We start from the raw sequence: 14,622 nt of genomic DNA, 5'->3' as shown, positions 1-14,622 counted from the left end.
GCGTGCCCTGTGATAGTATATTTTCCCACATGGCAATTCTCAACACAACCACACGTTAGGACCCCCATTCTCTATTTCTGTGGATAACACTCTCATCCTTCCTGTCTCATCAGCTCGTAACCTTGGGATCATCTTCGACTCCTCCCTCTCCTTCTCTGCACATATTCAACAGACTGCTAAAACCTGTCATTTCTTTCTCTATAATATCAGCAAAATTCGCCCTTTTCTTTCTGAGCACACTACCAGAACCCTCATTCACACTCTTATCACCTCTCGCTTAGAGTATTGCAACCTGCTTCTCACAGGTCTCCCACTTAGCCATCTCTCTCCTCTTCAATCTGTTCAAAATTCTGCTGCACGACTAATATTCCGCCAGTGTCGTTATGCACATATTAGCCCTCTCCTCAAGTCACTTCTCTGGCTTCCTATCCATTTCTGCATACAGTTCAAACTCCTCGTATTGACCTATAAGTGCATTCACTCTGCAGCTCCTCAGTACCTCTCCACTCTAATCTCTCATACGTTTCTCCCCGGGAACTCCGTTCACTGGGTAAATCTCTCTTATCTGCACCCTTCTCCTCCACTGCTAACTCCAGACTCCGTTCCTTTTATCTTGCTGCACCATATGCCTGGAATAGACTTCTTGAGCCGGTACGTCAAGCTCCATCTCTGGCCATCTTCAAATCTAAGCTAAAAGCCCACCTTTTTGATGCTGCTTTTAACTCCTAACCCTTATTCACTTGTTCAGAACCCTTATTTTATCATCCTCACTTTAACATTCCCTTATCTCTTGTTTGTCCTGTTTGTCTGGCCTAATTAGATTGTAAGCTCTGTCGAGTAGGGACTGTCTCTTCATGTTCAAGTGTACAGCGCTGCGTACGTCTAGTAGCGCTTTAGAAATGATAAGTAGTAGTAGTAATAGTTTAGTGGCTGCCATGGTAAAATATCATTTTATTGTTCCCAGATATTAATGAATGCACTTCACTTTCTGAGCCCTGCAAACCCGAATTCAATTGTTTGAACACTGTTGGATCCTACACTTGTCAGAGGAAACCAGTGACGTGCAGCAGAGGTTATCATTCCAGTGAGGATGGATACAGATGTGTCGGTAAGGCAAATCAGCATTCACAGTTAGACAGGCAGTTTATTGGGTCATCTCCAAGCTAGGCTGCAGGCTTCTGCTTACTAAAAATGGAAAGAATCCTTATGGTAATCTGTGTCCTAGTAGAACAAGTAAATAATCTCTTGATTTAAACAGCAGAAATTTGCACAGAGATTCTTCTTCTTATTTTTTTTTTTTTCAATCATTACCAATACAGGGGCTTAGATTGTGAGCCCATTATGGACAGAAAAAAATCCCTGCATATTACATATGTAAACCATTTTTTTTTGGTTACATTTGTACCCCTGCTTTCCCACTCATGGCAAGCTCAATGCGGCAGGCAGGCAATGGAGGGTTAAGTGACTTGCCCAGAGTCACAAGGAGCTGCCTGTGCCAAGAATTGAACTCAGTAATTCAGGACCAAAGTCCATCACCCTAACCACTAGGCCACTCCTCCACTCCCAATTTGTTTCTATCACAGAAAGGTGGTATATCGAATCCATGACTCTTACCCTTATATCTACAGTGTGTAGATCCTGCCAGTGGTAAAGGAGAGCAGACTTTAGTTGTAATTAACATTTTGACGGTAATTTTCAGTGGCTGATTTTAGCTTGCAGGCCTGTTGGCTGATTTTCCAAGGAAAATTCCCCCTGAAGCTTCCCATTGAAAATCTAACATACCTCTTTCCCATTTACTTACTGCTACTATTACTTATCATTTCTAGAGCGCTACTAGACGTATCCAACGCTGTACGCTAAACACATATGAGACAGTCCCTGCTCAACAAAATTACAATCTAATCAAGACAGACAAACAGGACAAATAAGGGATTAGGGAATTATTTATGTTTGTGCAGCGCTGCGTATGCATTGTAGCGCTATAGAAATGCTAAATAGTAGTAGTAGTAGTGGGAATGATTAAAGCAGACATGGCTACTGAACAGATAGATAGGAGTTAGGAGTTAAAAGCAGCCTCAAAAAGGTAGGCTTTTAGCCTAGATTTGAATATGGTCAGAGACAGAGTATGCCGTACTGATTCAGGAAGTCTATTCCAGGCATATGGTGCAGCAAGATAAAAGGAACAGAGTCTGGAGTTGACAGTGCAGGAGAAAGGGTATTTCAGAAATGTGGAGTGTGCAGAACGAAGAATTCAACAGGCTTTCAAAAGGAAATCCCAGTATGCAGTTAAGCTGACCTGTGCCTGATCCCATTCCCATCACTCTTTCTTTTCCCCACAGTACTGGTGCTTTACTACTTACTACTACTACTTATCATTTCTATAGCGCTACTAGATGTACGCAGCGCTGTACACTTGAACATGAAGAGACAGTCCCTGCTCGACAGAGCTTACAATCTAATTAGGACAGACAAACAGGACTAACAAGAGATAAGGGAATGTTAAAGTGAGGATGATAAAATAAGGGTTCTGAACAAGTGAATAAGGGTTAGGAGTTAAAAGCAGCATTAAAAAGGTGGGCTTTTAGCTTAGATTTGAAGACAACCAGAGATGGAGCTTGACGTACCGGCTCAAGAAGTCTATTCCAGGCATATGGTGCAGCAAGATAAAAGGAATAGAGTCTGGAGTTAGCGGTGGAGGAGAAGGGTGCAGATAAGAGAGATTTACCCAGTGAACGGAGTTCCCGGGGAGGAGTGTAGGGAGAGAGCTGTTTTCCACAGATAAACCTCCAGTTACTACTGGACACTTCTTGAGGCTTTTTCCTCCCTATATATCATTTTCATTGCTTATCTATAAGAATATAAAGAATATTCATTTATTTGTGTTAGGCATTTTTGATTCTTTTCCCCACTATTTTTGTACTCATGCTCTAACGTCTCTATTAGCTCACTGCCATTTTTTAAATTACCATGTGAGTACTCATTGCCACCCATTTTGTAAGCAGTAGGGCCTCACGTGGTATTCTTGCAATAACCATTTAGTGTGTGGTACTGTAGATGCGCTTTAACTGTTTAGTATAGGAATGCCCACTCTCCGCCAGTGACACCCTCCCCCCCTCGAAAAACAAATTAAACAAATTCTTTACTATGCAGTTAGCATACAGATTTGGAAGTTACCACAGGATGCCTGAGCGCAGCCTGTAGTACTCCATTTTTAGCTGCACCTAATGCAGCTTAGTAAAAGGGTACCTATGTTCCCATGTTAATATATCATTGACTGATTAGGAACCCTTATAAAATAGAATAAGGGAAATCCAAAGAATCGCTGATACAGCCACTATGGGGGCAACTTATGGGAACAACTTTTAAACAACCTGTGGCATTTGGTTCACTTTCAGGGGTATTTCCGAAAGAGAAGGGTGCCCATCTTCCGACACAAATTGGGAGATGGGCGTCCTCTCAGGGTTGCCCAAATCGGCATAATCGAAAGCCGATTTTGGGCGTCCTCAACTGCTTCCCGTTGCAGGGACGACCAAAGTTCATGGGGGTGTGTCAGCACCGTAGCGAAGGCGGGACTGGGGCGTGATTAAGAGATGGGTGACCTCGGCCGATAATGGAAAAAAGGGTGTCCCTGACGAGCATTTGGTCAACTTTACTTGATCCATTTGTTTTCATGACCAAGCCTCAAAAAGGTGCCCAAACTGACCAGATGACCACAGGAGGGAATTGGGGATGACCTCCCCATACTCCCCCAGTGGTCACCAACCCCCTCCCACCCTAAAAAAAAAATTAAAATTTTTTTTTTGCCAGCCTCTATGCCAGCCTCAAATGTCATACCCAGCTCTATGACAGCAGTATGCTTGTCCCTGGAGCAGTTTTAGTGGGTGCAGTGCACTTCAGGCAGGTGTACCCAGGCCCATCCCCCCACTACCTGTTACACTTGTAGTGGTAAATGTAAGCCCTTCAAAACCCACCCGAAACCCACTGTACCCACATGCAGGTGCCCCCTTCACCCTTTAGGGCTATGGTAGTGGTGTACAGTTGTGGGTAGTGGGTTTTGGGGGTGGGTTGGGGAGCTCAGCACCCAAGGTAAGGGAGCTATGCACCTGGGAGCAATTTCTGAAGTCCACTGCAGTGCCCCCTAGGGTGCCCGGTTGGTGTCCTGGCATGTGAGGGGGACCAGTACACTACGAATGCTGGCTCCTTCCACGACCAAATGCCTTGGATTTGGTCATTTTTGAGATGGGCGTCCTCGGTTTCTATTATGGCCAAAAACTGGGGACTACCATCTCTAAGGTCGACCATCTCAACATTGAGGTCGACCATCTCTACGATCGACCTAAATGTTGAGATGTGGGCGTCCCTGATCGTATTATCGAAACGAAAGATGGACACCCATTTTGTTCGATAATACGGATTTCCCCGCCCCTTCGCCGGGACGTCCTTAGAGATGGACACCCTTAGAGATGGTCGTCCCCGTTCGATTATGCCCCTCTTTATTACCAGTAATATTGATAATTCTGCCGGAGATGGGGGTATCCACCTTCTGCAGTCTTTTATGATACTTTCTTACCCCAGGAATTTGAAAACCAGTTTTATACACATCACGAAATTCATATGAAATTGGTTTTCATTTGGTTAAAAATATATTATAGAGAAAGTATCATGAAAACTGCACTAACATAATACATTTTGAATACGATAGATGCTGGTAACTGTGCTTACATTGAGTTCTGTTTCTAATAGAAGCATCGGGAAATTAATTGCTTGATTGTCCTTCTGTAGACATTGATGAATGTTCAACTGGTGTTCATCGTTGTGGAGAGGGACAAATTTGCCACAATACACCTGGAGCTTACCGCTGTGACTGCAAGACAGGCTACCAGTATGATATGTTCAGCAGAACATGCATTGGTATGTAAGTAGGGGTGTTATTGTTCGTTTGGCCTAGCATGTAATATTAGCTCCATCCAAATGTTTTCAATCTCAGAGAATACTGTGTCTGTCTTCTTTTTGTGAAAGGGTATCAGTGACAATGTACATGGTTATGCAAAATGCACATTAAACATATCTAACACAAGCAAACGACATTCAACACATATAAATTTGGCATTAATACATTTGTGTTAAGGCTAATGCAGTTTTTAAAAAATCTATTAACATAAATTTTGTTGAAAAAAATGAGCTGATAAAATACAAAAATATAATAATTCGCTTGTTTAGCCCTGTCTAGCCCTCTCACTACTCCTTCAAAAACTATTAATGCAAAAACGTAACAATATACTTCTATATCAATCAGTTGTGGTTAAATATGCACTGCCTCATAACTTTCAGGGAAAGGTGGTATATAAATATGAGCAATAAATTAATTGCATATGTTAATAAATAAAATCTAATGAAAACATGTCTTAACACATGCAATACCAACACTTTTAACATGTAATTAGCTAGAAGCTTTACACCCTATAAGGAATCGTCATTAACCATAATGCCAATAAGTGCATTAAAACAGACCTCTTTGATCTGAAGCCAACTAAGCTCTGACTATGTATGTTTCAGCACAATGTGCAAACCTCAAGCTGTTGAATACATAGTTTCTCTTCCCTTCACTCTGGTTAATGACAACAACACATACTTTGGATCAAAGCCTCGGTTATTTATTTTATTTTTGTTACATTTGTACCCTGCGCTTTCCCACTCATGGCAGGCTCAATGCGGCTTACATGGGGCAATGGAGGGTTAAGTGACTTGCCCAGAGTCACAAGGAGCTGCCTGTGCCTGAAGTGGGAATCGAACTCAGTTCCTCAGGACCAAAGTCCACCACCCTAACCACTAGGCCACTCCTCCACTCCTGGTTGATGAGCTGCAGACATACGTGTAGTGTTTAGTGCCATTACGATGTGCCGTTTTATCTCAAAAGATCTAACACAGACATATCTTGTGTTCCTGGTTCATTATGAGCATTTATGTATCAAGCACTTTTATGTGTTGTTATTTAGTTGTCGTCATAACCTTCATTCCACTGAACATTACTGATCTCAATAATTGGCAAATTTCTTTACCAAGGGTTGCAGTTATTCCTCTCTGAAGAACGAAACTCATATTTCTGAAGGTCTTCACATGTCCTTTGTCAGAATTTGTGTGTGATACACTTACTGTAACTATTTTGTTTTTACTCAGCATTGTATGCCACTTTTAATAAAAAAAAAAAAAGTTAAACAATATGACATTTTTGTTTGCTAAGTTTTGGGCTGTACAGATCCATCTATGACATCTTCAAAAGTCCAACGATCCATCTCTTCAGTCTTGTAGTTCTATGCTGATTGTATTGTGCTTGTTTTGCCGACAGATACAAATGAGTGTTGGAACTATCCTGGAAGACTTTGTCAGCAGACCTGTGAGAATACCCCTGGGTCCTATCATTGTTCCTGTTCTTCTGGCTTTAGACTATCATATGATGGAAAACACTGTGAAGGTACCTGCCACAGCACCAACATTGCCATATATTTCAGACAGAAATATCTTTTAGACTGCAAAATTAACAGTACATTACTCGGTTCCATTAGAAGCCCGTTTACTAAAGTGTGTTAAGTAATTAGGAGGGAATTCAATAAACAGTGCTGAAATGTAGTTGCTGAAAAAATTCAGTGCTAAGTGCTGTTCTATAAAGGGCATGAACCTTGTATAGAATAGCATTTAGCATGGATGTCGTGCCTAACTTTTGGGCACCAGACTTACGCCTGCTAAAACCTGGTGTAAATGCCAGCACCCAAGTTAGGTGTGGATAGGCAGAATTCTGTAATTCTGCACGCAACTTTTCAGAATGTCCCTGAGACGCCAATGGCCATGCCCCATTTTGAGGTACATGCCATGGGAGTTAGGCGCCATGCCTTATGGAATAGCACACATCCAGATGCATGTACAAATTTTAATGAGTGCCAATTAACATTAGTAATTGGTTGTTAGCACCCAATTATTGATGGTTCAGAGCTCATTGTTCAGTTTATTTGTTCACGCATTTCAGAAGCACAACCAAATTTGGGTGTGCAGCTTTGGGCAATGCAAAGAAACAAGAGAAAGCACTCCACAATGTAAACACAGGCAACAGCAAACTGCAGAGGTGGTCCAGAGAAGAAGACAACCATGGATTTGCCTCATGCACTTTTATTGGATATTGACACTTGGATAATGAGCCAACTCGGCCAAGTTTTGACAGAAAGCCTTCTTCAGGGGTCAAGAAGGTCTTGAGTGTAGCAAAAAGGTGAATAACAAGGATAAATACTCTTCTCTTGAATCTGTCCACTTCACGGACTCAATCAGTGTTGCAGCACCATTATGCGAAATAATCCATAACAGTGCTGCAACACATGGGTTCAAGAGAAGAGTATTTATCCTTGCTATTCAACTTTTTTCTACACTCACGACCTTGTTGATCCCTGAAGAAGGCTTTCTGTCAAAACTTGGCTGAGTTGAGTCAATATCCAATAAGAGTGCACGTGGCAAATCCATGGTTGTCTTCTCCTTCTCTGCACCACCTCTGCTGTTACCTGTGCAACCTTGGCCAACATATACAGAATCTGGGGGGTTAATGTGCAGATCAAGGCATGCAGCCTGAGTCCACACACGCAGACCAACTGTTACTGCGGTGGCATGGTGGTTAATGTGCGCTAATTCGTGCATTAACTTCATGCTAGGGGGTGGGAGCTAGGCGGGTCATAGGTGGAGAATGGTGATGGACTGCATGCTACATTTAGTACACTAATTGTTGTTTTTGCAGTTAGCACAAGTTCACTGAGGGCCCCTTTTACAAAGTGGCGGTAAACTACTACTACTTAACATTTCTAGAGCACTACTAGGGTTACGCAGCGCTGTACAATTTAACAAAGAGAGACAGTCCCTGCTCAAAGAGCTTACAATCTAATAGACAAGTGAACGGTCAGTCCGATAGGGGCAGTCAAATTGGGGCAGTCTGGATTCACTGAACGGTAAGGGTTAGGTGCCGAACGCAGCATTGAAGAGGTGGGCTTTAAGCAAAGACTTGAAGACGGGCAGGGAGGGGGCTTGGCGTAAGGGTTCAGGAAGGTTGTTCCAAGCATAGGTAAACCCAACAAGGGCTTACTGCTCACTAAAAAGGAAGTACCTCAGCAGCCCGGCGTAGCGCTGGTGTGTACTCGGCGGTAATCAGGTAGCGTTGTGTGCTGCCCAGTTACCACCGGGTTAGCGCAGGAGCCCTTACCGCCACCTCAATGGGTGGAGGTAAGGGCTCTCCTTGAAATGGCCACATGGCAAGTGCTTCACTTTCCGCACAGCCATTTCGTTAAAAAAAAAGAAAGACCTGCCCTTTAAGCGCTGCGTTAAAAGGGGGCTCGGCGTGAGTGAAAAACATACGCCGATACCAGCGCAGGCCCCCTTTTGCTGCAGCTTGGTAAAAGGGGCCCTTGGTGCCTCTTCAATAGGAGGCAGTAAGTGCACCTGTGCTAGCTGCAACCAGGTTTACGTGCTAATGCAGTTTTCAGTGCAGCAGTGGCGTTCCGACGCTGGCTGACACCCGGGGCGGATCGCCGATGCGCCCCCCCCAGGTGCAGCGTGACTCCCCCCCCCTGACGAAATGACACTTCCCCCCCCCCCCACCGGCGAAATGACCCCCCCCCCGGGTGCACGCCGCTGGGGGGGGGGGTGCCTGTTGCCCTGTCTCCGAGTTCGCAATTCGCATGTGTTCACTGCTCCCTCTGCCCCGGAACAGGAAGTAACCTGTTCCGGGGCAGACTCAGAGGGAGCAGTGAGCACATGCGAATTGCGAACTCGGAGACAGGGCAACAGGCGCGCGCCGCGGCACCCCCCCAGCGGCGTGCACCCGGGGCAGACCGCCCCCACCGCCCCCCCCCCCTTGGTACGCCACTGCAGTGTAGTAATTGTTGAAAGCATGCTGGGCGCACTCCCAGTGGTTACCGTATAGCCTTTAGCTGTTTCAATTTTTGCTGTTACAGAGGGGTAAGTGCAAAAGCATAGCACACTTTTGTTAAAGAAACCCACAAAACCAAAACCTTTTAGTGTTACAATTCTTAGTGGTCAAGTGTACTGGATGGACTGTTAGAATTGTCAGACTCTTTTACCCCAATAACTTTATAAATGTAGATTTCATTTGACTTGCAGATGTCAATGAATGTGAAAACAACCCTTGCAGTCAGGAATGCACAAACGTCTATGGTTCTTATCAGTGTTACTGTCGAATGGGGTACCAGCTTGCAGAAGACAGTCATTCATGTACAGGTAAGATTTCCTCATCCCGTTCTTTCTCTCAGACAGGAAAAGGGACATTTCTCAAGCAGTTGTTTTATTGAATACAAGTTGGCATAAAGTGAATGTGTAATAAGCAGCTCCATATGGTGCACCTTTTACTTTTTTATTTTTATTTTTTTCATTTACACAAATACCCCAGTTTCTATATAGGTCACCCAAAGTTGGGCACAGGAGCGGATCAACAGGGATCTGGGCCCCTGAGCAATAAGGATCATGGGCCTCCGGGGTCCCATATCCCTCCTCTCCCTCCATCCCCCTGGATCCAACATCTCTCCCCATCCCCCCAGATCTAACATCTTTCTCCCCTTCCCCCTCTCCAGATTGAATATCTTTCTCCCCACCCCAGATGCAACATCTCTCCCTCTTCATTTTCTTTCTCTTCCCCAGGTGCACCAGCTCTGCCCCCTCACCCACAACTAGGTCCAACATTTCTGCCTGCCTCCCTGCCTTCCTTAGGTCCAACATCTGCCTCCCTCCTGAGGCCAACATCTCCCCCTCTCTCCTCCATCCCCAGGTTCAGTTCTCCCCCCTGTGTTTACCTCAAAAGTTCCTTCCACCGTATCGAGCACCGGCATAGGCAGTATGCCACTGACTGGAACCTTCTCTCTGCTGTGGCCCGCCCTTGCGGAAGCAGGAAGTTACATCAGAAGAGGGCGGGCTGAGGCAGAGAGAAGGTTCCGGTTAGTGGCAGACAGCCTGTGCTGGGACCCTGTACAGAGAAAAGAAATTTTGAGGTAAACATGTGTGTGTGTGGGGGGGGGGGGGGGGTTGAGGGTGTCAGAGACAGGGGAAATGCCGGAGCGTGGGAAGGGGTTAGAGAGAGGAGGAGTGCCAGTCCCGGGGACGGAGGGGAGAGATGTTGGTCATGTGGGGAAGAGCTACTGGGCCACCCAACTGCCGTGGACCCTTGGACACTGCCCAGTTGCCTGAATGGTCAGTCTGCCCCAGTTGGGTGCCTGATATGCACTTAAACTAATAAGCCAATTAGGCACAGACAATCATTTTTTGGAGTTGAATGGCTAATTAGCAGTAATTAGGGGTTACATGTGCATCTGATAGCTTGGGGTGTGCCAGTGCTGTAATTAAAAGTTGATAAAGCATAAGAATCTCCAGCTTTGGGGAAAGGGTCCCCTAAGTTTCAATGACATGTTATTTTATTAAAGTCTGAGTGGATGCCAAGCCTTTTATAAAATATCTGTGTAGTTTTAAATGACTGGACCTAAACATATGTTTCCCCACCTAGACAACATATACAAAGTTTCCTTCATTGGTGGGCTATGAATTATAGCCAAGCTTTATGTTCAATGGCAAAATGTATTACTCCAAAAGCTTTGTTTTGTCACATTCCCCTGAATGACTGGGATATTTAAGATGTAACCTTTTTTCCACATTAGACTTGCTTTTTCTTTAAATGTTCCAAAGCAGGCAGTTTGTTCAGTACAGCCTGTTTCTGATTGTTCTAGTCTGACTTGTAAAAACTCGATTCTGTGTATGGAACACTGGGTTTAAAGGCCTTGAAGTAGGTTTCAAGTATCTGGAAGAGTCTTTCTTTAAACAGCCAAATTTTTATAGTGCAAGAAAGTCAACTAAATGTAGTTCAGAATCCCTTTATTTAAGAAAGCCCTCTGGTTTGTTTATACTCTGGATCCTGTATCAGGAAATTGCTCTGGCCTTATTTTAATTACTGATTTCAACCTGTCCTTACAACTCTTACTGCGCACCAATAATAAATGTGTGCTAAATGATGATTGGATATGCAAATATTTATCCAAATGATAATGATAACATGACAACGGGAAATCCTTTGAAAGTAAATAGTAGAATTGTGATACATTTTAAAGGCTAGCGAGATGATGTAGTCCATGAGCCCTAACAGGACTCTTCCAAACATGATTAGTGAATATTAAAATGGACCCACGGAGCACGTCTTAAAGTGAAGTTCAGATATCTAAATTTTGTAAGGGGCCCTTTTACAATGCCGCAGTACAGCTACCAAGGCGTTGGCATTCCAAGCCAGCACTACCACCAGGAAGGGGCAGGCTGAGGCAGAGAGAAGGCTTCAGTTAGTGGCAGACAGCCTATGCTGGTACCCTGTATGGAGAAAGAAACTTTTGAGGTAAACGTGGGGGGGGGGGGGGGGGGGAGGGTGTCATAGACAGTTGAAATATATGTCCTCCGGTATTCAAAACTATTTAACCAGCCAGGAACAGCTCCTGGCCGATTAAATAGAGTTTTAAAGTGCCTAACTGTGGATATTCAGTGGGAGATAACTATCCTGGTTAGTCATTGTGTGTCATAGCCGCTTAGACATATCAACTTCAGCAGCAGGTTGTTGAAAGCTGTTATTGCGCTTGGACGCATTTGGTATAACCTGCTGCTGAACTTGATGTGTTGTTAGAAGGACCATTTTGGATTTCATTTTCTATCAACGAGTACACTGGTTTGACACCTGAGGCAGGCACTTTTCGGTGCCGAAACAGGGCCCATGTCGGTTCTTTTGCGTTAAAGATTTCAACATTGTTCCAGTCTAGAGTGCTCTTTTGTTCTTTTTTTTGTTGTTGTTCTTTTTTGCTGTCTTAGATGGTTCTAAGCATATATTGAAGATGTAATACTTTATACTAAGAGGCATATTTTCAAAGCACTTAGCCTTCCAAAGTTCCATAGACACCTATGGAACTTTGGAAGGCTATTTGAAAATATGCCTCTAAGTGCAGTAAGAATTTAACAATGTTGGCAAATGACATCAGAAAATCCTTCTAACAAAGTATCAACTGAAGCAATCATGGTATCATTGAATCTTAAGAGTTACAATACCTTTGTACATTTCATTATAGATATTGATGAGTGCACACAAGCCTTTGGCATTCTTTGCACGTTCCAATGTGTGAATGTACCAGGTAGCTACCAATGCGCGTGTCCTGACCAAGGATATACAATGTCACCAAATGGAAGATCCTGTAGAGGTAAAAGCAACAAGAATAAACAAAAATATTGATGTACTGAGGAGTTGAAAAGCTTAGAGAGTAAAACAAGCCTTGGAGACTGATATAATGCCATTCAAAATAAAATATTTTATGTGCTGTGACAACACAAGAAAACAAATCAGATAGAAGGCAAAGGAATTGGAAAGCAGGAGGCCATGCTAAGAAGGAGAGTGCATACCACAGCATCAATAGCCTATTCACCATGAGAGCCTTTTAGTAAAGTGTGCTATGTTTTTGCAGTTACCATGCCTCAACAGCAAAAATTAAAATGCAATAAATGCAAAAGCTGTGCGGCAACAGTTGGGAGCATGCCCAGAATGTCCTTAGCAATTACCATAATGACGGCTGCATTAGCATGCATAAAACTGGTTGCAATTAGCATGCATGCAGTTGCTCCCGGATTCTGTGTAGGTCACCCAAAGCTCGGTGCACAATTTTGGGGGTGAATGGTAGATCTGCATGTAATCTAACTGGTTAAATGGGAGATAACAATTATTGGTGTTAACAACTGCTAATTGGCAGTCATTAGTGGTAAGGACAGACGTATAGACCTCAATATGTCTGGAAGAGATGCGGGAGAGAAGGGTATATGATAGAGATTTAAATACCTCCGTGGCACTTATGTACTGGAGGTGAGCCTCTTTCAAATGAAGGAAAGCTCTGGAATGAGAGGGCACAGGATTTAGTTAAGAGGTTATAGGTTCAGAAGTAATCTAAGGAAATACCTTTTCATAGAAATGGTTGTGGATGCGTAGCCTTCCAGTGGAGGTGGTGGAGACAAGGACTGTGTTTGAATTTAAGAAAGCATTGGAGAGGCATGTAGGATCCCTTGGGGAAAGGTTGCTGAGAATTGGCAGACAGAATGGGTCATTTAGCCCTTATCTGCCATCATATTTCTATGAGTGGATCTGCCCTTTACCCCTATTCTATAACCTGCGTATCCAACTCCAAAGGGAGCATGGTCAGGGGAGGAGCATGGGTGGGTCAGCAGCCTTTCCAGGATTTAGGCACGCAGTATAGAATACTTGCATTTCCACTCCTGACAGTTGGGATGAGCAAAGTTAGACTGAAATGGTATGCTAATCTAGTATTCTATAGAGACAATTGTACGTGGAACTGCTTTTATAGAATTCACACTGAGCACACATCATTTCAATGCCTAACTTTGGGCAACCTTTACTGAATTCCCCCCTTAGTGTATCCTATTGAAAAGGCACTACATGAACAAATGCTAACCACAAAAGTGACAGTTTGTGCCCAGTAAGGACAGCGAACTAACAGTAGTGTGCAGTCCACACCCATTCTCTACCTGTGACCCACCTGAGTCCCGCCCCCCTAATGCATCATGAAGTTAATATGCGAACTAGAGAATGCTAACCGCCAAGCCACTTCAGTAAGTTGGCACGCTTGTGCAGAAGCCGTTAACACGCACTGTCGCATACCGGAAACCAAAGGGGGAGGGAGGAAAATACAGCTATCTCCATATACAGATGGGAGGAGTGGCCTAGTGGTTAGGGTGGTGGACTTTGGTCCTGAGAAACTGAGTTCAATTCCCACTTCAGGCACAGGCAGCTCCTTGTGACTCTGGGCAAGTCACTTAACCCTCCATTGCCCCAGGTACAAATAAGTACCTGTATACAATATGTAAGCCGCATTGAGCCTGCCATGAGTGGGAAAGCACGGGGTACAAATGTAGCAAAAAAAAATACTCTCAATGACTTTGGCATAATTTTTATTTTATTTCTGTATTGATTTTATATTCTCTGTATAGAGCTTTGGGTGATTATTAATCAGTATGGGAATCTATAAAGTTTATAAAGAAATAATAAACCAGGCAGGCACATGCCCAAGTGCTGCTCAAATTCATGGTCATTGTTCTGTATTTAAAATAAATAAATAAATAAATAACTCAAACTTTATCTGTGGTTTGTAAATATTTCTCTGCTTTCCTGTCAGCAGTTGTTAAGTCTGTAAGTTTAGTCTCTGTTCTGAACTCTGTTATAGATGCAGTCCCCACCCCCCCACACACCCATATTCACCCGGCGGCAGGCAGCACAGTTAGCTGTCGATGCTGGCGCTGACCGTAGATATTCAATCTAGGTCATATCCGGCCACCGGCATTGAATATCTACTTTCTGTTTTGTCACGGTAACTTAACTGGTTAAGCCGACATTCAGCGCTAACCAGTTAAATGCTTAGCAGTTAAAGATAGGCCTGCTATTTATGCGGCTTATCATAACCACTAAACTTAGCCGATTAGCATTGAATATTCACGCTAAACCAGCTAAGTCACGGGATATAAGCCAGTTACTGGCTCTGCTAAGGAGGAGATTCTATATAG

At 43.7% G+C, this 14,622-nt stretch overlaps 1 protein-coding gene across 2 annotated transcripts in view; it reads left to right on the top strand.

Annotated features, from left to right (window-relative positions):
• The window catches only part of FBLN2 (fibulin 2), a 206,428-nt gene that overhangs the window by 177,300 nt on the left and 14,506 nt on the right, over positions 1 to 14,622 (top strand). For both annotated transcript variants that reach the window (XM_030206340.1, XM_030206338.1), the window contains 5 exons: positions 965 to 1,108; positions 4,783 to 4,911; positions 6,347 to 6,472; positions 9,151 to 9,267; positions 12,132 to 12,260. In XM_030206340.1, the coding sequence (XP_030062200.1) occupies positions 965 to 1,108; positions 4,783 to 4,911; positions 6,347 to 6,472; positions 9,151 to 9,267; positions 12,132 to 12,260 (645 nt within the window). The remainder of the gene's footprint in view (positions 1 to 964; positions 1,109 to 4,782; positions 4,912 to 6,346; positions 6,473 to 9,150; positions 9,268 to 12,131; positions 12,261 to 14,622) is intronic.

Source organism: Microcaecilia unicolor, chromosome 6, assembly GCF_901765095.1.
Source record: "Microcaecilia unicolor chromosome 6, aMicUni1.1, whole genome shotgun sequence".
Classification (NCBI taxonomy): Eukaryota; Metazoa; Chordata; class Amphibia; order Gymnophiona; family Siphonopidae; genus Microcaecilia; species Microcaecilia unicolor.
Note: the sequence above shows the minus strand (reverse complement) of the source record. Positions and strands in the feature narration are given on the sequence as shown.